Raw genomic sequence first — 27,243 nt, forward strand, 5'->3', positions numbered from 1 at the left:
TCAGCATTTCTCTTGAGAACTCCAGATGATGTACATCTCATTTGATCCGTACAAAAACAGTTAAGTAGGCTTGGCTGAGACAGTATTTTTCTGGAAATGTCCCTCCTAGTATAAGAAACATTCATGGTCTTCTGGACATAGTCCTAAACTTGCTAGAATTATTACTAATACCCAAGGCTGATTTATCCTAGTTTATGGATACCAAATGTTTGTATTAAAGAATGAAGAGTTGGAAAAGAAGTTTCTGACATAAGTATCCTACCCTCTTACTTACCTAATATATAAAAGATTGGGGGAATCAATTAGTGAAAACCCACTTTATAAAACCCCCAGGAAACTATACAACCTATATCAGAACTATATCATTCTTAATATCCAAATGTAATTTATTTTAACTACAGGATATGAATTAAATAGTATATATCGAATTACTTCAGCAAAGGATCGTTACCTTGTCGTGGTGCTGGAGCTTGAGCACCTCAATGATGCCATGAGCTAAACCGTGAAGGGCCACCCAAGACGGGAAGGTCATGACAGAGAGGTCAGACTAAATGCGATCCCTGGGGAAGGTAATGGCAACCCACCCCAGTATTCTTGCCATGAAAACTAAATGGATCAGTACAACCAGAGATATGTCGGTATACCATCGGAAGATGAGACCCCCAGGTCGGAAGATGGTCAAAATGCTACTGGGGAGGAACAGAGGATGAGCTCAACTAGCCCCAGACGTGATGACGCAGCTAGCTCAAAGCCGAAAGGACGGCTAGCGGCCGACGGTGCTGGTGGTGAACGGCGAATCCGATGTTCTAAGGATCAACACACCATCGGAACCTGGAATGTAAGATCTATGAGCCAGGGCAAATTGGATGTGGTTATTGGTGAGATGACAAGATTAAAGATAGACATTCTGGGCGTCAGTGAACTGAAATGGACTGGAATGGGCCACTTCACATCAAATGACCACCAGATCTACTACTGCGGACAAGAGGACCACAGAAGAAATGGAGTAGCCTTCATAATTAATAGTAAAGTGGCTAAAGCAGTGCTTGGATACAACCCAAAAAACGACAGAATGATCTCAATTCGAATTCAGGGCAAGCCATCTAACATCACAGTGATCCAAATATACGCCCCAACCACAAATGCTGAAGAAGCTGAAGTAGAGCAGTTCTATGAGGATCTGCAGCACCTACTGGACAACACGCCTAAAAGAGATGTTATTTTCATCACAGGAGACTGGAATGCTAAGGTGGGCAGTCAAATGACACTTGGAATTACAGGTAAGCATGGCCTGGGAGAACAAAACGAAGCAGGACACAGGCTGATAGAATTTTGCCAAGACAATTCACTCTGCATAACAAACACTCTCTTCCAACAACCTAAGAGACGGCTTTATACATGGACTTCACCAGATGGACAACACCGAAATCAGATTGATTACATCCTTTGCAGCCAAAGGTGGCGGACATCTGTACAGTCAGTAAAAACAAGGCCTGGAGCTGACTGTAGTTCAGATCACGAACTTCTTCTTGCACAATTTAGGATCAGACTAAAGAGATTAGGGAAGACCCACAGATCAGCTAGATATGAGCTCACTAATATTCCTAAGGAATATGCAGTGGAGGTGAAGAATAGATTTAAGGGACTGGACTTAGTAGATAGGGTCCCGGAAGAACTCTGGACAGAAGTTGGCAGCATTGTTCAGGAGGCGGCAACAAAATACATCCCAAAGAAAGAGAAAACCAAGAAGGCAAAATGGCTGTCTGCTGAGACACTAGAAGTAGCCCAAGAAAGAAGGAAAGCAAAAGGCAACAGTGATAGGGGGAGATATGCCCAATTAAATGCAAAATTCCAGAGGTTAGCCAGAAGAGATAAGGAATTATTTTTAAACAAGCAATGCGCGGAAGTGGAAGAAGACAATAGAATAGGAAGGACAAGAGACCTCTTCCAGAAAATTAGAAACATTGGAGGTAAATTCCAGGCCAAAATGGGTATGATCAAAAACAAAGATGGCAAGGACCTAACAGAAGAAGAAGAGATCAAGAAAAGGTGGCAAGAATATACAGAAAACCTGTATAGGAAGGATAACAATATCGGGGATAGCTTTGACAGTGTGGTCAGTGAGCTAGAGCCAGACATCCTGAAGAGTGAGGTTGAGTGGGCCTTAAGAAGCATTGCTAATAACAAGGCAACAGGAGACGACGGCATCCCAGCTGAACTGTTCAAAATCTTGCAAGATGATGCTGTCAAGGTAATGCATGCTATATGCCAGCAAATTTGGAAAACACAAGAATGGCCATCAGACTGGAAAAAATCAACTTATATCCCCATACCAAAAAAGGGAAACACTAAAGAATGTTCAAACTATCGAACAGTGGCACTCATTTCACATGCCAGTAAGGTAATGCTCAAGATCCTGCAAGGTAGACTTCAGCAGTTCATGGAGCGAGAATTGCCAGATGTACAAGCTGGGTTTAGAAAAGGCAGAGGAACTAGAGACCAAATTGCCAATATCCGCTGGATAATGGAAAAAGCCAGGGAGTTTCAGAAAAACATCTATTTCTGTTTTATTGACTATTCTAAAGCCTTTGACTGTGTGGACCATAACAAATTGTGGCAAGTTCTTAGTGGTATGGGGATACCAAGTCATCTTGTATGCCTCCTGAAGAATCTGTATAACGACCAAGTAGCAACAGTAAGAACAGACCACGGAACAACAGACTGGTTTAAGATTGGGAAAGGAGTACGGCAGGGCTGTATACTCTCACCCTACCTATTCAACTTGTATGCAGAACACATCATGCGACAAGCTGGCCTTGAGGAATCCAAGGCTGGAGTTAAAATCTCTGGAAGAAACATTAACAATCTCAGATATGCAGATGATACCACTTTGATGGCTGAAAGTGAAGAGGAACTGAGGAGCCTTATGATGAAGGTGAAAGAAGAAAGTGCAAAAGCTGGTTTGCAGCTAAACCTCAAAAAAACCAAGATTATGGCAACCAGCTTGATTGATAACTGGCAAATAGAGGGAGAAAATGTAGAAGCAGTGAAAGACTTTGTATTCCTAGGTGCAAAGATTACTGCAGATGCTGACTGCAGTCAGGAAATCAGAAGACGCTTAATCCTGGGGAGAAGAGCAATGACAAATCTCGATAAAATAGTTAAGAGCAGAGACATCACACTGACAACAAAGGCCCGCATAGTTAAAGCAATGGTGTTCCCTGTAGTAACATATGGCTGCGAGAGCTGGACCATAAGGAAGGCTGAGCGAAGGAAGATCGATGCTTTTGAACTGTGGTGTTGGAGGAAAATTCTGAGAGTGCCTTGGACTGCAAGAAGATCCAACCAGTCCATCCTCCAGGAAATAAAGCCAGACTGCTCACTTGAGGGAATGATATTAAAGGCAAAACTGAAATACTTTGGCCACATAATGAGAAGACAGGACACCCTGGAGAAGATGCTGATGCTAGGGAGAGTGGAAGGCAAAAGGAAGAGGGGCCGACCAAGGGCAAGATGGACGGATGATATTCTAGAGGTGACGGACTCGTCCCTGGGGGAGCTGGGGGTGTTGACGACCGACAGGAAGCTCTGGCGTGGGCTGGTCCATGAAGTCACGAAGAGTCGGAAGCGACTAAACGAATAAACAACAACATATCGAATTAACACAATATTATTATATGTTAGAAATCTAATATTATCCAGACTTTGACCATCTCATAAATATAGCCAGATGCCCAGTGACTAAGAGAGCAAGCTGTAATCTATGAGCCAAAGTGGCTGCTGAATCTGGGCGTGGAAACCATTTTTGGCAGATAATTCTCACCTTGGCCTGAGATACTGGATTTATGAACACGATATAATAAAGGGCTGTGATGTTTGTTTGTTTATTGGGCTGCCCAACTCAAAAACTGCAACTCTGGGCAATGTACAACAAAGCAAAGGGGAAAAATAAAACAAGAGAAACGATCCCAAGTAACATCCAACAGATGTTAATAGGCAACCAAGGATCTCCCCACCTTCCTCCAGATGGGAACTCCAATTTTGGTTCTTATTCATATGGTAATTTTCAGTAAAAACAAATCATTGTAGAGTGACTTTACAAAAATCTTGCACTGATTTTTCCCAAATCAGATTTTAAACAATACCCTCTGCCCTTGTAATCACTTTTGTAGTTTGTTTTTTTTTAATCAGTTCAGTTGTGTCTGATTCTTGGAGACTTGCCTGGACAAGTCCCTGCAGTTTTCTTGGCAAGATTTCAGAAGTGGTTTGCCATTGCTGCCTTCTCAGGGCTGAGAGAGAGGGACTGGCCCAAGGTCACGCAGTTGGCTTTGTGCCCAAGGCGGGACTAGAACTCATGGTCCCCCAGTTTCTAGACCAGTGCCTTAACCACTACACCAAACTGGCTCTCAACCTTATATACTACACTTGATCTTTGCCAAAAGGCCGAGAACCTTTGTATATAAGGTTGCAATTATGTGGAAGGTTTTCTTAATTATTTGCTGTGCTGCCCATTCTGAAAGGGAGAGATTTTTGTCTGTTATTTTAAAGCAGCACTGGGTTATTTCTCCTGAAACTATAATAAACTGAACATTTTGAGAGAGACGTCCTCACATGTTACTTCCATTCTTGCAGTTACCCAATCACAAGCAGTTCTTAATAACCTAAAGGAGTTTTAGTTGTGACATTTATCATTAAGGTTTATTGTTTCTACCGGTATTGTGATGATTTTTGGCAAAATTTTCTCCCCTTTTAGCCTTCCGGAGGGCTGTGAAGACCTGGCTCTTCCCGCAAGCATTGGGCTAGGATGGGGGTTGACCTGAGAGGATGATTGGTCTGGCACTTGAGGGAAAGGGTACTTCTGTTTTTAGCTATATTTGTTATGAATTGTTGTGAGCTGCCTAGAGTCATCATATGAGATAGGTGGCCTTATAAGTCCTGTAAATCAATCAATCAATCAATCTACTTAGCTACCTACCACTGAAGGTTTCCACCTAATCTCCTAGACTTTCCCATAGAGAAGATCAGCAAAACCCCTGCAAAAGACAAAAACTCAAACCTTTCCCATTCTGCAAATGACATTCCTTTAGTTGGAGCTTTATAACAGTCAAAAGGATATTAGATACAGTCGTCTGAATTGAGCTTGCTTCTGAGTGGCCACTGTCCTTACAGATCAGAACACGCAGGGATGATGTTGGGAAGAAAGCTTAAATTTGATCCTAATTCCCATGAGAAATTGATGCTATGGGATAATCTTCATTATTCACTGTAGATTTATGCTAACATTGTGCTGGTATTGGTTAATTGCTTACAATATAGTAAACATATTAGGAAATGTCTTACATGAATTATATTATTTTATTGTAATACTTATTTAGATTGCATATAAATTTGATTTACCTTATACTGCGCTTAAAACTAAATGAAATTACTACTGCTGCTGCTATTGGAACACTTGATCAAAGTCTTTAAAAACACTTGATATATTACAAAAATAATCTGGATTCCCTAGAACTACTGAATGACAATATAGTCGAATAAAACATAGTTCGGCCTAACCGTCCCATGCATGAGCAGTGTTTGAAGCTCCAAAATTACACTATTACTGAGAAAAGGTATGTGGGTTTCGAAATCTACAGTTAACAGTTGAAAAATATTTCTAAGAAATGGGAACCATGCAAGAACGCTGGAATAAAGAGCTGGAACATCCTGTTTTAACAAATTAATGGGCTAGAGTTTTAAAAAATGTTAAATTTATATCCTGTTATCTTAAAATGTGATTAACTCAACAAAAGGTTCTTTTTGTTGGACGTCCCAAGGAATGTGTAGCAAGGGTTGGGTTTCAAGCTGGGAATGGTGCAGTTTGCTATTTCTGAAGGGACTTTGACTCATCGGTTTTGGGGTTCTTCTGCGATTCTTTGTTTTTTTTCCTTTTGCTTCTCTTTTTTAATGTTCCTTTTACTTATTTCCCATGTATTTGATCAATGTTTCTCTCCTTTTGTTTATTAAAAATGTTTTTAAAGAGAACTGCACTGTCCAGAGAGCATTCACCATTCCTCAAAAGAAAAAAGAAGAAGAAAAGCCTTGGTTTTATACCCCACATTAAGCTGTGGTTTTACCAAGGTGGTCCCTTGCCTATCATGAGGCAAAGAACGGCCTAGGCAGTTCTATATACATGGCAAGGCAAATTAGTGTTGACTATTTAAATAATAATTGTTGTTAGCACATTCTTTTCTCCCAGGATTTTCTATCTGTGGGCCTTGAGTTATAAGACTGTATCCCTGGGCTGAAGGGAAGGCTTCAGGCTGCAACTCACCTGGGCTAACCTGTATAGGAGTCCAGTAAAAACCACACTGACACCACACGACATCATTTGTGCACTGATGTCTGTGATGTCACTGTTCCACGCACAGACACCCATGTCCCCCTGGCCTTACAGATCAGAGGTAGTGCCTAAATCACCAGAGACTTGCCAATTACCTTGCCTTATTAAAGTAAAAACTTGTATTTTATGGGGGTCCTTTCCACTGAACACTGAACAATCAATTTCCCCCATGCATTTGTCACAATGAAGAAAGATTACATCATATATCTCTTATCCCTTCCTCTATGACAAATTTTGACCTTGAGAAAATCACAAAAGGTAACTTATTTCAAAAGTGTCAAAACAATCACATCTGCTCTTTGTCATAAGCTTCATTTTGTTACTAATGGTGGGGAAAATATCTGTACCCTTTAAATCTATGCCATTTTTATCCCCTAATTAAATTGTATTTTCTGAAACAGTTGACAAAATTCTCCCAGACAGACAAACCTGTATTTTCTTGTTTTATTAAAAAGGGCATCGATTTGCAGTTTGAACTGTTTCTCAATATGCTGGACTTTTATGTTTAAATTAAATGCATAATTAAATTATGTGTGAAGGAAATTCAAGTTACGACATTCTGGTTTAAGTTTAAAGCCTGCTGGAGGGGAAGGGAAAGTCCAGTTAACCCCTCCCCCACCTTTTACACTAGAAATTCTTGATCCCAGACAGCTGAAGCTGTGGAAGAACTGCACCAGCACTCCAGTGGAGACTTAGCATAAGGTCCTTCTGTGCATGCTCAAAGGAACTTTGTTATTGTGCAGACTTAATTCCTTTTTCCCATATTAGTGTAGTAGCCGTTAAAACAATGGTGAGGGGGGGTGGCATTTCTGGGGAATGGTGGTTCTGTTTCTCCTTTTGGCGTGTTTAGCTGCAGTGATTATTTTTTAACTTAAATTATTTGCTACCATTCAAAGCAAACATTTCTCAGGACAGCTTCTACCATCTTAGAATCACAATTTAAAATTTAAGCTAAAAATTTAAAATTCAAAACAGCAGCTAAAAAGGCATAATAATAAAAGCCGTAAGAAGTTAAACAGCAGGAAAGGAGTTGAATTAAAGGTATGGCATACAGCATAAAGATACTCTTGTGTGGATCCAAAGCTTAAGATCAATCAAACCTGGTTAGTATTTGGATCAGAAATCGGGTCCGACCCAAACAGTGATCAGTGGAAATAATAAAATATTATCATGTAAAGGAACAGGATGGTGATACAAACTAGAAAGGTCAGTGTCATGAAAGGGGATGGGATGAGATTCTCTGAACATTTTTATATTTTCCGTTTGAGAAGTGTGTTGCCTGTTTTAAGCATATTCTCTGTTTGAATAATAATTTATGGTGTCCAACCTAAAACTGGGGAAAAAATCAGTTTTCTGCAGTTTGATGATGAATTTCAAGGCTTTTGAGGAAAGGCAAAGTGGGGAGGATTCTGAAACTACAAAAAAACTGTGTGTGTGTGTGGGGGAGGGGTCACCTGTTGCCCTGTAGCTGTGTATTCTCCAGTCCTCTTTAAAGCAAGAAGGAGACTAATTTCAAATAGGGCAATCTCCCATCACCATTCTGTGATTGCACCTTCTCAGAATTCCTTTTGATAGCCCATCCTAAGGTGGTGGTGTCAGATGTTGCCAAGAGAGCAAGAAGAATGAACAGGGCTGAACTCTGTCTCCTAACATATTATCCATGCATGCCATTACCTGGTCAGAGTCAAACTAAAACTAAGAAACTGCCCAGAGTCCCCTTTTCGGGAGAGATGGGCAGTGATAGAAATTTGATAGATAGATGATAGATAGATAGATAGATAGATAGATAGATAGATAGATAGATAGATAGATAGATAAATCTTAAAACTAAAATCTTGCCTCAGCGTGGAATCCTAGGGTTAGACAGCCACTCCTCAATTCAAGCCCTTGGTCGAAAATACAGCAGCCACATTGCATCTGGTCATACAGTATACATATTTCACTTCTGTAGAAACAACTGCACTGCTTAGGCAAGTCCATAGTTTTGCTGATGGTTTATACATAATCAATTTGAGGCCAGGATTCCTGACAGATCACCTCACCTTTGCCATTCTATTAAATCACTTGAGGAGATCCAATTAGTGGGCAAAGTTTGGCAGAACAAGGTCTTGTAGTTATTTGCAGGTGGGCTTTCTCCATGGTGGCACCTGTTCTCAGAAACATTCTTCCTCCAATATCTATAAAGCATTTATTATTAAATCTTTTGGATGCCTACTGAAGTCTTTTTATTGATACTTTCACTGAGTAAGTGTCATAAATCACAGTGTCTTGCATAACATACTAACCAAAAGGATGCAGATTGCGTTATTGCTTGGTACAGTGTAAAAAGCCACCACAGTCCGAATAAAAAAGTAGAATTTGTGTTTGAGCCACTCTTGGCTCCATTTTTGATATGGTTATTATTACTGACTTGGTTTCTATTGGGATCCTCTCTCTGAATAACATCTGTTTCATTCCTCCTCCCAGATTAAAATTCATGAGCAAACAGAACGCTTACATATACTGATAACACATCTTGCTATCTGTAAATGTCAATGCATCATGCAAAATGTAAACAATGAGAAAACAATTAACCCAACATTTCAAGCTCCACAACCTTGAAAGAGCAGAAGGAGTGCCACCTCTGGATCTTTGGAGTATTGAAACAAAAGGGATTTTTTGCCTTTCTCATCTGTGAAACCCACTACTACGCAAAGAAAAAGGGCAAAAAAGTGAGCGAGAGGCAGCTGTCATCCAGAACTGCTAATTTCTCTGCTTCTCTGGCCAGATAGAGGAGGGAAATAGATGGCAATAACAAAGGGAACAACTAGACATTTCCTCTAGTCATAATTCTCCCCCACAGATATGAGGTATGGCCTCAGCAGATGCCCTGTTATATTGGCTCTTGGCATCAGCTCTGAGTAAAACAACATAGATATGATTTACACCAATTAGCTTTCATGCTTCTTCAAAAGCAGTGAAGAGGTGGGTTCAGATTTACAGAATAAACAATAAGCTGTGGATTATTCAATAGTTAAACCTGATCTCTTGTAACTCATCCAGAGCCATTTGGGGCACGGCAGAATATACCTTTATAAATAAATGCCTATTTTTCCTTCATTTCTTAATAAAAGTGAAACATCCCATTATTTCATAAACATGATTCTTCCATGAACCTCAGATCAGCTCAAATCTCAACTAGGCCCAAAGTCAACAGGTATATTAAATTTTCTCCTTGTCACTGTGAAGAAAAAAAAATAGCTCAAGCTTCCCTAAACCTGTGCCATCTAGATGCAGTTGAACTACAGTTCCCATCTTTACCAGGTATTATACCCATCCTAATTCATCTGGAAGATCACATTAGCTTATATTTCTTAAGAAATTAGAGGGATGATGCTTACTCTCTCTGACAATTTAGTAATCAAGTGAAAACCCAAATGATGTGAAGTCAACCCTTCTGTCACTCCAAAACAGCTGTTTTCAAAGAAATTCTTCAGAGGAAAATTTTGGACCAATTTCCTTAGAAGATCCCTTCTTCACCACTATTAATGCTTGGAACCAATCCTTTTTTTAAAAAAAAAAAATCCCCTGATCTACTTACTGTAAAATATGATTCGGAATCTGTTCAGGTAGATCAATACTTTTCATTTAAGGCAATAAACATATTCAGCTAAAATATGATCCCAGAAATGATTTCATTATTTTGAGTTTTCCCATAGATTCCAATTTAGTGGAACATTAACCTCAATGGGAAGAAAATAATGGGAAAAAATTACATCTGTACATAGAATGTATGATATATGGTAAAAATTACATCTCTACATAGGATGTATGATGTATGCGAGAAGAAAGTCTGTATGAGGGGACACTGAAATGATCATTCTGCCCCCAAGTATCTCAATCTTAAAAATTCTCTCTGTTTGAGGGAGAATATTAGTTTAGGCTCTCTATTAAAAATGCCCTTTAGTAGACTAGCAAGTGAAGTGTAGGCGCTAAAATATATCCATGAACATCCTGGGCTTTTTTGGTTCTAATTAGTTCCATTAGAGTGAGGTTCAACTCTGGACAGGAGTGTCCACAGGAACTGGTCAAAAAAGTGGTGATAGCAATGGAGTGAAGTTCTGTCTCTGTTAAGCATTGCCACTAACCATCTGTAAATGTGCCATTCAACAGCCTCTACCTTATTTCTCTCACTCTTTCAGTAAACACTGTCACTGGAAAAGGACTGCTTTCATTATTCTGATCTTTATTGTCATTCAATTATTGTTATCCTTTATGTGTTTTCTAAATTGGATTTTGCCTCACTGCTTCCCTGTTACCTGTAACTTCACTAAATAAGGTTGATGCTACAATTGTTTTCTTAACACTTCATATAGATCCCAATTTCTCACTTCCCATTTTTATGTTCATAATGAGCTCTTAGTCCTTTGGCACCTAGCAGATATAAGTGGATGTTGAAACAGCCCTTAATTTGAAAATCACTGGCATGGCATGGCATGAATCCATAAATCACAAACACATTTGTTCACACAACGTTGCATGTTGCCTCCTCTTTAGGGGGACCCCTTGTTTTGTTACTCATCTCCAGTTTCATCTCCTGGAGCATAACATCAGACATTTTTTACACAGTTTAAAAAAGAAATCTAGGAGGGGAAGAGGACGAGGGGAGAGAAGAGGACCTCTTGTTCTACTTTCTGCTGAATGAATGTCCCACTTCCCAGGACACAGTGGACCTTTTGATGTGTCACTCAGTGCATCCTGCTCCAAGAAGGTCCCTCTGGAGAGATCGACAGTACCCAGCTTCTTCCTCAAAGGCTGCAAGTGAAATGGACAGCACAATTACTTACACTCCCACGCTTGCTTGAACCCATGGAGACCCTGCACTGCCATTTCCCTCTGGGTTGTTTGTTCATTTCTTCATTTTGAAAAGGGCAAAAATGAGGCAGGGGAAGGGGAAGAAGAAGGGATAGGTCTTATACAAAGCATTTTTTTTTAAAGGGGGGTGAGAGTAATATTTTCACTGTCTTTCCCTTCCCGAACCTTAAAGCCTCCAACTATTCCTTCAATGTTGGCCATGCAGTTTGCAGCCCCTGAAACTGTGGCTTCTCTATGAAGTCAAAAATCTATGATTATTCAAATGTCGGGAGGGCTGGGGGGGAAGGGGAGAGAACACTTTGAAAAGCGAGGAAGAAAGCGAGAAAATTAATATTGCAGCTGTTCTTCTGATTAATGAGAGATAATTGCTCTTGAAAAGTCACCCCTGTGGCATTTTGTTGTCTCCTGGATCTTTGTTCTTTTCCCCACTATTATTGAGGACTTTCTTGAAGACTAAGCGGTTCTTTTCAATTTTGGGTATTCAGAAAGTGTTGCCTGGTTACGGAGAATGGAGAAATCAGGGGGCTAGATTGGGTAAGAGGTGCCACAGCAGCCATATCACAATGCCACGCTTAGGAGAAAAAGGATGGCTACAAGTCAACTATGAGCATTCAATAAAACATTCCGGGGCTTGTTCACGCTTTGAGAATGGCCTCATTAAGGGGAGGTGGGGCAAGCGGGTGCACAGGCATGCACGCACACACGCACACACACACACACAATACACACCAGGAGGAGTGCAGTGAGGAAGAGACAGCTACTAGTTTTGCAAACTTTCTGACAAGAAAAATAAAACCACTACCATCACACCCACCCAGGGAATAAAAGCAGTAGGGTCTTCTAGGGTGCACCACCAAGATCCCCCTTGGATCTTGGAACCAACTAACCTGAGTGGGTTGCAGACCACAGGCAAGCCTGACCTGTTCACCCCAAAACTTTTGGCACCTGAGCCAGGTGAGGGATCATAGAATCATGAGGTTGGAAGGCACTGTGGAGGGGATCTATAGGGATCCTCTACAATCCTGTCTTGCAGATGGGCAATTGTCTCCTACTGCAGCACTTCCAGTAGAACAAATCCTTGGAGGTTCGAGAGAGACAATGTCAACATTTACCAGTTCTTAAGTCCTTATTTGCAGGAAAGTTCCCAATTAGAGTTGGTGACCTGTAAACTCCAGTTGTTCCTTTGTAATTTTCATTTGTGGTTATCAGGCCAAATTTTGTCTTGTGGAAAAATGATTTCAGTGAGAAAGCAAGCTTTCTCTGCTAGGGAAAACACTCCTATCTGGGAGATAATAGGATACGCAGATACGTAGCCCTATACTTAGGACTGTTGGTGCTTAGGGCCACATTTAAGTGTATCCAGCATTCCTTGGTCTATCAAAAAAAAATATCTGCTGGTATAAACTGGGCTGCCTCCATAGCCAATCCCTATTCTACCACAATAAGAAGGCCAACAAAATGGAGTGGTTCTTTCTGACTTAATGTAGGCCAAGTTAAGAAAAGTGATTGGTCAGTTCCCTTGCTTCTTCTCTCCTCTCACCAAGCATCAGCTTCCAGTGGGAAGAACAACCACAACCACTACTACTTTCCTAGATGTGTGGTGGGACAGGGTTGGACAACTGTAGGCAGGTGATTGAAATTGTGGATTTAGTCACTTGTCACATTGTTTGAGTATCAGATGGCAGGTGCAAAAGGGGTGGACACATGGGGAAGTGGGCCAGAGCTTGCTTCCTCCATGCCTATTACATATCAGAAGCTACTTCTGAACACAGCTCTTCTGAAAAAGTATTAAAGCCCTGTTCAAAAATAGCCTAACTGACAGGCCACAGATGTGGAGAAAAAGTGTGGGGTAAAGTAGGAGGGAGTTCTCTTAATGTTCCTGCACAGCTCCTTAATGCCTATGGATGCTAAACCACTTTTCAGAAATAGCCCAGCTGCCAAGTCACAGGTGTGGAGGTGTTGCAGAGCAAAGCAGGAAAAAGCAATTGAGTGAGCTCCATCTTTGACTAGGGCTGCAAGGGAAAGCCAATGCTGGTAGCAAGCGACCAAAGAGTGCATTTCTAACCTCATGGTTGGCAGAACTTGGACCCAGCCAATGGATGGCCATGAAGAACATACAGTTGTGATTGCCTCATGTGTAATAACAACAGTCATCATCATGCACCTAGCATCACCAAAACCAGAATGGTACTCTTGGTTTGAGGTGCAGACTATATGTAAATATTGTTGTTTATTCGTTGTCGCTTCTGACTCTTCGTGACTTCATGGACCAGCCCACGCCAGAGCTTCCTGTCGGTCGCCAACACCCCCAGCTCCCCCAGGGACGAGTCCATCATCTCTAGAATATCATCCATCCACCCTGCCCTTGGTCGGCCCCTCTTCCTTTTGCCCTCCACTCTCCCTAGCATCAGCATCTTCTCCAAGGTGTCCTGTCTTCTCATTATGTGGCCAAAGTATTTCATTTTTGCCTTTAATACCAGTCCCTGAAGTGAGCAGTCTGGCTTTATTTCCTGGAGGATGGACTGGTTTGATCTTCTTGCAGTCCAAGGCACTCTCAGAATTTTCCTATGTAAATATTACATATATATAATACGTCAATTATATTCCTTGTACTGATCATCCAAATAAGAAATGGGAGGGGGGGAGTTTAGCATTATCCAGGATATGTCATGAGATAATACAGAATTCTGCTCCCCAGCGGAAGAGTTTATAAGGACTAACCTGGAAACTGCCAATGCAGCCCAAGTGGTCTGGTTGATGGTAAGGCTAGTCTTGTTGATAGGTCCTTAGAAAACTAATGAAACAAAGCAATATATAACTATAACCTAGTGCTCTGTACTCCTAAAATTCCTAGCCAGCATTACCAACTGTCTGGGAATTCTGAGAGTTGTACTTCCAATATAGGTGGAGGGTACCTGCTGGAAAATGTAATTCCCAAGCACATACTAGAAGTCAGACTTGTTTCTTCTGAGCACAGTTACACATTCCTGAAACCATGGCCTTTGAAGAGCTTAGATCCTGCTAACCGAGATAGGGTTCTTTCAATGGGACAGAAAGCTCTGGAGCTCCTGTTAATGACATCCTCTCCCTGAGACTTCTTTGAAGAAGATGAAGGCTGGAGCTCATACTGAAGACATCTATCCATCACCTCTATCTATCATCTATCATCTATCCATCATCATCATCGTCATCATCATCATCATCATCATCATCTATAGTGTCTGATTTATATCCTGTCATCTGTACAAAAGCTAATGGTTGCATACTTAGTGCTTCTCCTCTGTTTTTTTCTCACAGCAACCCTGGCAGGTAGGTTGGGCTGATAGAAGGGGACTGTGAGTTTTCCTTGCTTGAGATAAACCCTTTTAAACAGGGTGTGTCAAAAGTCAGGCCCTATAGACAATTATAATGTATTACTTATAATGTAATTAATAAATTACATTAAATGTTTGAATTGGTTGCCATTTTATTTGGAACACTTCCTTACCTGTTTGACTCATGACCTTTGATCATTCCTGAGTACAGTAATATTTTCTCAGGAAAAAAAAATAATAAAGCATATTGTGATTGGCCTATGGAGCCTGACTTTCAGTGCAACCTGTATTTGACCTTTCTTTCAAGTACATATGATCAGAGGAGATCATGTGGAGCTAGCAAATGGGATACACAAGCATATCACATGTGTAATTGGGGAGTGAGTGGGAGCTCCCACTTGATCTTCTCTACCTGTGCAATATTTTCCAGAACCATGCCCCCCCCTCCAATAGGAGCACCCATGGGAGAATGGGAACAGTTGTCCCAGGCCCCACCCTTAAGGGGCCTCCTTCAAAGGTCATTTCCTCACTAGAAATAGGTGGCATCCTATACATTGGGACATCCAAAAAGGCAATATCAAATCATTTCTGTGTCATGTGAAGATACTTATCCCTGCAAGTCACCAGGAGTCTGGCTTGACTTGAGGGAAATTTATGCTTAGATAAATGAGGACAGACTTTATGGCATTACAATAAAAGCTGAGCCCACCACCAATAGCTGAAGAGCCTCTGCCTGTCCTTGAATTGGCTGAGAACAATACTGGCATGGTATTTCCTTGACAATCTCCATCCTGCCCCTCTTGCCTCTGCTTCAAATTCTCTGGCCTTCCTCCAAGATAATGGGGACAGATTTTATACATCTGGAGGTTGTCCTTGGATGGTATCAGCATGGGAGCAAAACATTCCTTTAGCACTGGTACAGTTAAGGCTGACTTAGTCACAAGCTGCGAATAAGGTGAAGGCAATGGGAACATGGCAGAACCAGGTGGTCACCAGGGCATGTTTGTGCCAAGGTTAGGTTAGACCAGCATTTTTCAACCTTGGCAACTTGGCAACTTTTCAACCTTGACCAGCGTTTTTCAACCTTGGCAACATGCTGGCTGGGGAATTCTGCGAGTTGATGTCCACACATCTTAAATTTGCCAAGGTTGAAAAACAGTGGGTTACACTGAGGAGGGAACAACGCTCAAAAGAGATCCTCATGAGTCAGTGGACTGACTCCCCTCCATACATGCCTGTTGGATTGTGCTTGCTTCCTTTGATGATTTCATTTTATTTTTGTGCCTTTGTGTCATTCTGGACTCCTGGCAACAGCCTGGACAAGTTTTTCTTCTTTCTTTGCATATTTTCACTGAACATCCATCCCAGAAGTATCATATCCCTCCATGGATCCCTTTGGGAAGCCCCATCAACCTGCTCATAAGGAGATAAGTTTCCAGGCCAGCTGTCGGTTTGTTCTTTTCCCAGAAACAACATGATTTGTGTGAATGAGCCAATGCAGGAATTGCTGATGTTCCTTTTAAACAGCTCTGGTTCTTTTTCTTTCTTTTCTTCTTCTCTCTTCTTTTAGTGATAAAACAGGGGAGAGATTTTGTTACATTCTCATTTGTTACACCGTCTTGAACTGAAAGCAGACAAAGCTATATTCTGTCACCCCGAGCAGGATGAAGGGGAATCAAAGGATTTTCCCTTAAAAGGACTAATTTTCTCCTTGAATTATGAAAGTAATGGCGAGGTAACAACCGGCGCTCTGTACCCAACTGCCTTAATACCTTCTAAATCCTTCCACGTGGCTCGACTAGTTGTAGCAATTAGAGCTCATTATAGGCTCGTTTCGGGGATTACTTAATGGACAATGAAATTTTATCGGACAGAATTCTTCAAAAATAAAAATATGGGGAGGCCAGTGTGATGCGGGCGCACGCCTTACATCATTCCGCCTGGGTTGGAAATATCTTGGGCTGGTTCCTATTTTCTCTTTTGCTCGCTGCACTTGGTTTGTCAGAACAATTACACCTTCAAATGCTGATGATCCACATTTCTTGCTGCCTTTGAGAATTCTCCAAGGAAATGGGCACCTCTCTGCTGATCCCCCTGAATTCAGTTTACACAAATACAATTCCTGTAAGCTAAATGTCCATATTTCCCCTCTCCTCAATACATTCTGTTATAAACAAGTGAAACGCTATACTACAAAAACTAGAAATGCTATCCAGAATAGAAGGTCTAAAGGCATTCTTGCAGAATTGAGTAATTTGGGGGTTTTGTTGTATAAGGAGCTCTATGGGTGAGTCCAGTACAGGGAACAGGAGTGGAAGGGAACAGCTGCTGAGACCCTGTTTACGAACCACCCTGAACCATTTGCTGGACCCGATGGGTCTGCAGAAAAGGTTTTCAGGGCATTTAGTTTGGAAGACGGTCCAAATGAAGTGGGGCTGCATGAACTGAACATCTGAATCTGTTTTCAGAGGAGTCGGGATTCAGAAACGGCATCCCTTTGGGGCCTGGGATTACATCCAGAAGTTGTAATTTAACTGCACCTGCAAGGATCAATTTTGTCTCCCTAAGATGGACGGGCTCTGGTCAGCTGAATGTACCGCATTCATGCCCAGGTTCCTTAAAGGAATATCGATAAGGCTGACCCAGACATGAAAACCCAATTGCAATACGTGCTATCCTTATACCAGGAAGAAGCCTAAGGAGGGACAGAGACTGATGGGCTGAAAACCTCCCTCCTCTGGCTGGTCTCGTGTGGGCTTTGCAAGCCGCAGCTGGGCTCACCCTGGCTGATCCGTGCTGCTGGGCTGGCCTGATGGTTGTCACAAGACCTGGGATTAGCACATTTCTGGAATAGCTGCCTGTTTACCCTCCAGGGACCCCACCGTCCAGGAATCCTTTTCTAATTGTATCCTAATTGCCTTCGAATAGCGGTCTGGCATCCAGCTCTGCTTGCCACCCATAAATCGTTCAATGACCCAGCTCTCCTTCTCTTGGGTGCGAGTGAGTGCTGGGGTCGCCCAGGCATGGGCAAGTTGGGAGTTTCCAGAGTGATTTTGAACTGGCCATGTGTCATAACAGGGTCTAGGTGGTTGGAGTAAGATCCCAATAATCCAGGATCTGGGATTGCTTACTTCTGTGATGCTGAGCAACCCTCTGAGAAGACTGCAGCCTGCAATGGATAGGTTGTCATCTGGCCCTACTTTAGGTAGCTCATTTCAGAGGATGTTGATGATGTCGATGATGATGATGATGATTACATTTATCTCCTGACTTTCCTTTAGGAGCTCATGGTAGGCTGGAGCACCTGAACTTTTAAAATGGGGTGCACAATCTAGCTGCCTCCCCAGAACCCTTTTCTGCCCTTCCCAACAGTTTCCATACTTCACTACTGAGGTGACAGAAGACGACAATTATTTAATACATGGGGTATACATTAAATAGATGGGGAATCTGAACTATAATTCACTCATTTCATGTTAATTCCATTTACTGTAGATTAAGGATTTGTCCCTCCCTGTCCAGTATTTGTAATGAGTCCCTAAATGCCACTCAAATGTCAAGCCTGACTTCCATCTAAAAAGAGCTGCACCTTGTGATTCAAAAACAAGATATGGAAAACAGGCAGAGCACAGTTTCTGCAATTCTTCCCAACCCCTTAATGGCCATTTTGCTTAGGGTCATATATCTGGAAAAGAAGGAGGCTTAAGAACAGAGCAAGGAGACTATGCCCAACTACCTCCCCCCTAGGGACTGAGGGGGGATTTTTCCCCAGAATGTTTTCTTTGCAGCTCCCAGCTGGATCTAGCCCATTCTTTAAATCAAAATTTCTTTTCTCAGTTTCTTTCTCCAAACCAAATTTGGTTCTTTTCTGTTTTCAGAGAATTATCATGCCGATGGATGGACAAAGTTCCTGTAAATAATTTCTTTCCAATGTTCTGTTGGGTTGAAAAGAATGCAAAAAGAAAGTAACATCTCCTCCAATGTGAGCACCATTCCAGGTGACTTCAGGGATGTATCAATGCAGTTTTCCCGACAGCCATCTGAATGTATTTTTCAACTAGCCTAAAACTCAGGGATTTCCTGATGGTCTCCTATCAAATATTAACCAAGCTACCAACTCCTTTTTACCTACTTTTAATTAATGGTTTTTAAAAATCTATCTAGTCTGGCCAATGTTTCTTTTTAATGTATTATAAAAGTATAATGTGAGCAAAAGAAGAAGTGTTGGCAAGGCTAGATGTTAGATTGGGACATGGAAGGCCCTGGTTCTGATCACATCTCAACCAAGATAAACAATCTGGTAACCTCTAGAACAGTGTTTCTCGACCTTGGCAACTTTAAGATGTGTGGACTTCAGCTCCCAGAATTCCCTAGCCAGCATGCTGATTGGGGAATTCTGGGAGTTGAAGTCCATACGTCCTAAAGCTGCCAAGGTGGAGAAACACTGCTCTAGAGGTTTTGGACTCTCCCATCAGCCCTGGGCAGCATGGCTAGTAGCAAGAGATTGTAAGAGCTATAGTTGCAAAACCTGGAGGACATCGCATTGCCTATTCTTGGGCCACTTACTGTCTCTCAGCCTAACCTGCTTCATAGAGCTGCTGTGTAAGAGAAAAGTAAGGAAATATCATGTAAACTGTCTTGAACTCCTTGGAAGTCAAGGAGGAAAAAGTAATACCTGATATTCCAGCTGGAGAACATTTACTTGCTTCCCTCTATAAATGCCACTTGGCTTTTAGCCTTTTTCTTTTCATTCACACGTGGGCCTCTTCTTCAGGAGTGAATGGCAAATCAGCTACACTCACTAGTTCTGTTCCTATTACATTCTTATCCATGGATAACTGAACCACCTTTTGCTTGTTGTTGTTGTTGTTAGTTGCCGTCGAGTCGTTTACGACTCACAGAGACCCTATGTATAATAGAACAAAATGCTGTTTGGTCTTGCTCCATATGCCTGACTGTTCCAGTGTTTGCATCCTTTTGCTTACTTAACCCAATTTTCTGAGTTTGCAGGACATACATTAATCTAATTTCATTGGCTGGGTAGTCACCACACAATAAGATAAAATGTGTTTAGCCTATTAGTGGTGCAGTATTTCATGTGGATCCAGCCACCATTTTCACTCTTAGATATAATGGTACAACCCACTGACTTAAACAGGACTTACATGGAGAATTCTGTGTATACGTAAGATACCAGTGGTTTGGATCTTATTCTCTCCCTAGTACCTTTAGTTTCAAGCCATTTCCCATTTGTATCTAACCATTGCACCACTATGTCTTGGCAACCTCTTTCTTGTGATGTGTCTCAGAAGGTTGCATTCATCTTATACCCTGAGCCTTAAGTGAGACAGTCTTAAGTCACCCTTAGCTGTACTGATATTGAAGTAGATTCTCCTGCTTTCTCCCAAACAATCCAAAGATACGCTCAAGGTGGCTAAACCTGTTAGGCATTGTCACTTATGTGAAGTTAGGAGACTGCAGTGAGTGCACGGATTGAGAATCCCAATAAGATGGAGATATTGTAATGGGTGGTCCTCAGATTCAGGAATTGGGGAGCTTATTTGATCCGAATAAGGTCTCACTCCCTCACAAAGAACAGGTATGTAACTTGGAGGTGCCTCTAGAGCAGTGTTTTTCAACCTTGGCTGGCTGGGGAATTCTGGGGAGTTGAAGTCAACACATTTTCAAGTTGCCAAGGTTAAGAAACACTGCCCTAGAATCATCATTGCTATAGAAGCCCAAGTGAGTTTCATGGCCTGTTGATATCATTGGCAACTATATGATTTTTGCTTACCTACAGAAGGAAGGAAAAGAAAGGTGTGAACCTGCAGATCCATCTAGGGGAGAAGGCAAATAGATCTCATTTTGATGCAGTTACACAATTAAAAGAAGACAAACATTCAAACTGAGAACTGAGCTGCATATTAAAGTTTGACAGCCCAGTCTTACCTCTCTTAAAATATAGTTCACCAGGTTATCATTCTATGTGCATTTACCTGGAAAAAGGCCATGAGCTTTTGGCTAGGTTCACACAACATGCTATGCTAAGCCAAAATGGCTTTAGGTAATCTGTGGTTCAACATGTAGAAGCAAACCCTATCGTTGGTTTAACAAGTCATTTGAACCAGCTATCACAATAATAATATAATTGATTTGTTTGGCCATTGTGTGTTATATGAACATAGCAATTGTGTTAACACTAGTTTAGGACTTACAGTATTGTGTAAATTCACAATACTGTATTGTGCCAACCCCAATATGATTCATTTATGGCTCAGTGCATCCTGCAACTAGATTAAGTAAATCACAGTTCAATCAGTGTGGGTAACTTGATATATGATGACATCAAAGTGATGACATGTAAATGTGACATAATGTGGAAAGGATGCAACTTTGTACTTGTGGCACAACATCTGACACAAGAATGTAGGCCATGTTAGTTGCATCAGGATGTCATGGCACAGATGTTGCTGTCCCTGCCCCCAGGCTCCTGTGTTGGGTGGACACTATCAATGCAGTATACTTCCAAGTAACCTAATATAGGACTAGTAATGCAATTAGGTAAGTTTAGACTTTGGATTTAAAGGGGACCCAACCGTTAGACAGCCATTTATAAGTAACTTTTCAACTAGAAGTGCACAGCCAGTTGGAAATAATGGGGTTCTGTTGGAAGGAAGAACAAGGTAATTAGAAGGATCATTTACAATCAGCTGATCAGACAGGTATGATGCTGGAATATTTGCTGTAGTAGCCCCAGCACTCCAGCTCTTAGGTCATTTGCCCTTCCTAAACTGCAGGGGCCCGTGGGGCCCTTGACCTGAGCTCCAAGGTCCAGTCCCCGGTTGGAAAAGCCTTTGATGGCCCCAGAAGAGCGAGGGGCCCGTGTCTCCTTCCTGCGAAACTCTTCCCGACATCCCGACCGCCTCGCACGTAGCCCCACTCCACGCAAGGGGACTTACTCCCCAACAAAAGCGCCAAGACCTCAACCGCCTTGGGCTTATTCTTCCAGCCGGAGGTTCCTGCCCGGCGTCACGCCGCCCAAAGCAACTGGCCAAGATTGGGCCCGAGTCGAGCAGAAGCGGGGCGGGCAGCTGGCCGGGGCGTTTGCCAGAAGCTCCTGGTTGGAATTCCCGCCTTCTCGCCCTTCAGCCGAGCTCCCTCGGCCGGATCGCCCGGGCGGCCGCTGACTGTCTCTTGGCAGGAAGTCTTCGGAATCCGCGCGGGCCAGCCTCTGCCTGGAGAGCCGTCTTCGGGCCCAGCGGCGGAGGGAGGAGGAGTTGAGGCTCCGGGCGCGGAACGAATGGCCCGCTTGACGGATGCCGCCTCTTTCTTACTTTGCGCCTTTCTTCCGAGGCCTTAAACCTGGCCCTACAAACTCGTGCGCCTGCACGCCTAATGCATGCGTGTGAAAGAAGGCTTACGCCACCTTTCCGGGGACTCGGGCCGATTCCTAGGTTCAATCCCAGGCTCGTTTTCCTGGGATTAATTTCAAAGTAAATGGCGCAATGCAATGGGCGTTTCGGGAGGAGCTTCTGTCGAAACGGTTGGCTAGGCTTAGTCCACGGTGGAAATAAGCCTCCTTCCGTTCCTGCTGAAGAAATATGCAGGGGATCGTGCCCGCTGCAATTATTCCCTCGGCCTGGACTCCCAAACCCTCCCTGGGCTGAGCAGCAATTCTCCCAGAACGCAACGTGCTTCTCCGCCTTTCTCAAGCCTGCTTGTGGGCTGCGAGGATCTGCGCTGATCTCCAGGGAGTCTCTGGGCGCTTGGTTTACGGGGCAGGTTTGGGTTGCGGCCCTTCTCTGCCCGTGCGGCTTTCTTCCTCTTAAGGTTAATCTTAGAGCTATAACCAGATCCAGTTTTTCTTCAAGGGATCGCTTCGCTACACCAAGTGGCAATACGGTGCCCTGTGGAATGTGCAAGCAAAGCATGCTAAAGCACACATAACTTTTACCGTCTTCCATCAGACTTGTCTGAACAAGTTTTTAGCCTTTCAGTGAGGGTGCGGCGCGAGAGCCAACCGTGCATTTGATCCCTCCACGTCAACAGGTCGCAGCCCCCAGTCGATTTTGTCTGAACTCTGAAGCTAAGCAAGGGTGAGCAGTGTTTCTCAATCTTGGCAACTTTCAGATACGTGAAACTCCCAGAATTCCCCAGCCAGTAAATCCACACATCTGAAAGTTGCCAAGGTTGAGAAACTGACTTAGGCGGTAGATGGATGGGAGACCACGCGCTAATCTGGAGCCAAGGCTGGGAGGTCCGGCCAAATAAAGACAGTGGAAGCGACTTCCGCACCGTTGTCAAGAAAACTCTCTGGTTGCATCCAGGAAGTCAGCGGGAATCAACTGGGTGTCTATCTTTGCGTTCCTCGCGCTGGGTTTTAGTCAATTCTTTTTGCCCGTTGAAGTCCATTTTCCAGTAAACCGGAGAATGTGAGGACTCCTATACACTGAAGTAATTCTTGGGATTATCCTTTAATTGCGAAGGGCCTTTTTCTATATGCTTTTGGCCCTGAATGAAAAACAGTGATCCATCTGATCATTTCAAACAGCGGATCCTACTCGCGCTGATTTTATCTACATTTGCTCCGATGTAGAGGTCAGTGTGAACGGGACCCACTCCGGAATAAAAGGGAATAAGGTTCCAGCCTTGCACTGCATTCATGAGAGCTAATTGCCACATGCTGAAAAAAAGCAATGGGTAACTAAGAAAAGGAAGGAGCAAGGCATTCATTTGCGCCTAGCTCGCTGGTGAACTCTGGGTGTGAACGCGTGTCAAGACGAGCAAAGGAGCTTCGGAATTACCTGCAAGGAAGAGCTGTATCCCTTACATCTTCAGAATGATATCTTTTTTTAAAAAAAACAAAAACTTTATTAACTTCGAAAATGAAAGAAATTACATATAATTGTGACATCTTCAGAATGATATTCTGAATTTACTGTGGCGATAAAAGATCATCGCTACTTTTGTACCCTATTCTGGGCTACTCTTGGAAACGTCCAGTCTGAACGCACAAAGCCTATCCTATGCAGTTTACTCGGAAGTAAATCCCATTGAAATCAAAAGGGCTTGTTCCCAATGGGCGCGGATATGGACTCCCTACCGCGGTGTAATCAAGCGCAGCACCCGCGTATCGAGGGAGGCCTTTCGCCCGGAGCCAGGGCACTCCACCAACCGAAAGCGCGGCGGGCCGAAAAGAAGAACACGCGCGAGGCTGGGCTTTCCGGAACCGCTTTTCCGAATTGGGTGCTCAGCTGAACTGGAGGACTTTTCGCCTTCAGCACAGCACCCTGGTAGGAAAGGCAGCCCTGGAAACACAGGTTGACTTTCTTTCGACACGGCGCCCCCTTGCAGAGAAGATACGAGGTAAGGGGGTGGGTTGGACGGCAAAGTGAGTTCTGCTGGATCACCCTGGAATCAGACCGAGAAACATTCTAGCGAGGGAACTTATAGCCGCACCTCTGAAGTATACACAGCGGCGCTGTTGAGGGAACGGCCACCACACATCGCGGGCGATTAAAGACGTGGTGGCCGCATCGGCCCGTGACGAGAAGTTTGGTTAGTTTTCACTTGATTAGGATTTGTTTTGGGGGGGGGGTGACTTAGTATACTGAACCCAGTCGCTTTCCTTTCTGTATGGTGCGGCGTGTGGCGGAATTGGTGCGGCGTGTGGTTGATTCAGTAGCTAAGGCGAGCGCGCCCGCGATCGCCGGTCTACAAGGTAGGCAACCGAAGAGGGCAGGGAGAAAAGCGGGAGGTGGGGGGGGCGTGGAAGGAGACGCCTCCGGCCTCGAATCCCGCTGGGGCCGGCGGCGTTCCTGAAGGAAGCGGCGAAGTCGGAACTGGCCGCCTCCCGGCCGCTCTGCAGGGGCAAAGGAGGGCAGAGGCGGGGAGGCCGCCCCTCGGGAGCCCCAGTGAATTAACAAAACACACACCCGCCTCTCGCCAAGCCCCCCTCCTTCCTCCGCTTTGTTTCAGGGGGGGAGGGGGATCCTCTGAAAGGGCTCCGAACGAGCAGCCCGAGCAGCTTTGGAGGCGCGTCGATTTCCAGGCATCACGTGCGTGAAATAGTTACTATAAATCGCGGCACCGGAGTAGGCGATGGGGGGGGGGGAGATCCAGGGGAGGTCTAGCGAGAAGAGAAAGGGGGGTCGCTTTTAAGACCAGCCCTCTCGCGAGCCCCCCTTTGTTCGCCTCCCAGCCATAAGCACCTTCCGAGCTCGCCCCAGGGACTTCGCAGAGGCGAGCGGCCCCAGAGAGGAGCCGGCCCGGCTGCCCGAGCACCTGCCCGCCATGTCGCGCTCCTTCTATGTGGACTCGCTCATCGTCAAGGACGCGGCGGCGCGGCCGGTGCCCTCCATGCCGGAGCCGCCCCCGCCGCCCCCCGGGCAGGACTTCCTCATTCCCCTGGGCGTGCCGGCGCCGCTGGTCATGTCCGTAGCCGGCGGGCCCGCCTGCCCGTCGCGCAAGAGCGGCGGCTCCTTCTGCGTCTGCCCGCTCTGTGTCACCTCGCACCTGCACGCCTCGGCGCGGGCGGGCGCGACGGGCGGAGGAGGCGCCGCCGCCTCCCTCCCGCTGCTCAAGGGCCACTTCGCTCCTGCCAGCGCCGCGGCGGGAGGAGAGGGCCAGTTCTGCCCCCGGATGAGCCATGCCCAGCAGCAGCCGGCCCCGCAGCAGCAGCAACCACCGCCCAGCTCGGTGGCATCCGCGGCGGCGGCGGCGGCGGCGGCGGCTCAAGCGTTGGCCCACCCACCTGTCTGCGCAGCAGCAGCCTACGGCATGAGCGACCCCCGGCGTTTCCACTGCCTCGGCCTGGGTAGGTCCTCCCCCGGGATGTGGGAGGGAGGGAGGGAGGGAGGGTGGGCAATCCGCGCTCGTTCAGCTCTTCGGGACCTGGGCCCCGGGCCCCGACGGCCATGCCCCTGCTGCCCTGCCCCCTCGGAAGGGTCGCGCCTCCCAGGGCCTCGTCTCTGGAGGGACTGGCGCGACTTCCCGCTCTTCGCTTCCTAGCCCGTTAATCTGCCGGAGGGGTCCTTGTCCTAAGGAGAACCTCTTTGCTCCGGGCTCCTTTGGGATCCCTTGTGCTCCGTGGAGATCCTGGGAACCTGAGGCCGAAGTTCACCGGGACGTCCCGGGGGAGCAGGGAGCCTGGCAAAGGGGCTGGCTGCGGAGGAGCGGCTCGGGGCTCCTGTTTTCCCTTCGGCCGGAGCTGCCGCTCAATAATCCCTGGCCAGTTCCACAAAGAGCATCACTACCCGGAAGCAGGGCCCCTCTGAACCGAGGAAAGGTGAACAGATCTTTTGGATTTCAAATTCCATAGCCCCAGCCATCCTAGGACGTGCAGACTTCGGGCGTTGTCATCCCAAACCCCCGAAGGCAACCTGCTGGAAGATTTAAGAAACGAAGCGTGTCTTGCTGCTTCCCATCGAACAACTCCAGACTCTAGCTTTCGAGAAAGAAGGTGGTGGGGCTTAAGGTGGGGCCTCTCTTCTTGGAATAAATAAAGGAATCAGAGAATTTGCTCGCCATCTCCGTCTGGCAAAAGAGAGAAGCTATGGGTGAATCTAAGACGGAAATAGATACTTCCCCTCCCTGGTGCACCGGAGCAAAATTCGCACCCTCCACACTGGAGCGGTGGATGTGAGATCCGGGCGTAAGTCTTTCTTCAGGCCACGGGCGAGTAATATCTAACTTCCATGGCGGAGAAGGGGGCCGTAGCCACATCGACCGCAGAGCTCCATTTCCACAACGGCGACCAGCCAAGAAGGTTGGGTGAAGCCTCCATGTTCAGAGGCACTCTCGCTGTTATTGACAGGAATTGGGAAGCAGCCTCGGGAGACTTGGGGGGTGGGGTCCGGCCTTCGGGTCTGATTGGCCGAGGTGGGCGGATGTGGAAGCAGAACGCGTCCAAGGAAGTGTCCCGCCCCTGCCGGGACGATGGGATTTGTGGTCCAGGATGCCAGAAAGGACGGGTGGAGGGGAAGGCTGATTTAAGCTTTGGTCGAGGTTTAACCGGGCCCTTTCTCGGCTCCCCTCCAGGAGGCTCGGACAGCGCCGGACAGCTGCAGAACGGCAAGCGGATGCGCACGGCCTTCACCAGCACGCAGCTGCTGGAGTTGGAGCGGGAATTTTCGGCCAACATGTACCTGTCGCGGCTGCGGCGGATCGAGATCGCCACGTACCTCAACCTGTCCGAGAAGCAGGTGAAGATCTGGTTCCAGAACCGCAGGGTGAAGCACAAGAAGGAAGGCAAGGGCGCCCAGCGGAACACGCACGGAGGCTGCAGCTGCGCCGGCAACCCGGGTCGGTTCCCCAGATCCGAGGACGAAGAGTCGCTCTCTCCGGCCTCGGCGAACGAAGACAAGGAGGTCTCCCCGTTGTGAGGGGGCCCCGCCGGACTCGAAGCGCTCCGCTGCCCTGGGCTTCCGCGGACGATCACGAAGGCCAGAGCCCTGCCGGACTCCGAAAAGACGAAAACAATAAAAAGTTCCCCTTTCCTCCGGGCTCGGTTGTTTTGATCCGAGCTCACGGTATTTTTCGTACCCCAAACAGCAGCCTTTCCTGTTGCTCCCCAAGCCCGCGAGACCCACAGCCCGAGTCACCCCCCTGCCCCGTCAGCGGCGGGGGAAAGCGCTCCCAGCCTCCTCCACCCCAAAATTAGGAGAGAAGATTTAGAGGGATCAAAGAGTAGAA

The 27,243-nt window shown here is 45.3% G+C and overlaps 1 protein-coding gene across 1 annotated transcript; it reads left to right on the forward strand.

Annotated features, from left to right (window-relative positions):
- The first annotated feature begins 24,843 nt into the window (after positions 1–24,843).
- GSX2 (GS homeobox 2) lies at positions 24,844–26,933 on the forward strand. The gene is made up of 2 exons (XM_063310319.1): positions 24,844–25,366; positions 26,590–26,933. The coding sequence occupies exons 1-2, from the start codon at positions 24,844–24,846 to the stop codon at positions 26,931–26,933; spliced, it is 867 nt and encodes a 288-aa protein (XP_063166389.1).
- The last annotated feature ends 310 nt before the right edge of the window (positions 26,934–27,243 follow it).

This window comes from Candoia aspera, chromosome 8, assembly GCF_035149785.1.
Source record: "Candoia aspera isolate rCanAsp1 chromosome 8, rCanAsp1.hap2, whole genome shotgun sequence".
Taxonomy (NCBI): Eukaryota; Metazoa; Chordata; class Lepidosauria; order Squamata; family Boidae; genus Candoia; species Candoia aspera.

Bases quoted from the DNA above. Each gene is read 5' to 3' on its own strand.
- GSX2 (XM_063310319.1), top strand. From the start codon at position 24,844: ATGTCGCGCTCCTTCTATGTGGACTCGCTCATCGTCAAGGACGCGGCG. The intron at 25,367-26,589 runs GTAGGTCCTCCC...GCTCCCCTCCAG, and splicing joins TTTCCACTGCCTCGGCCTGG to GAGGCTCGGACAGCGCCGGA.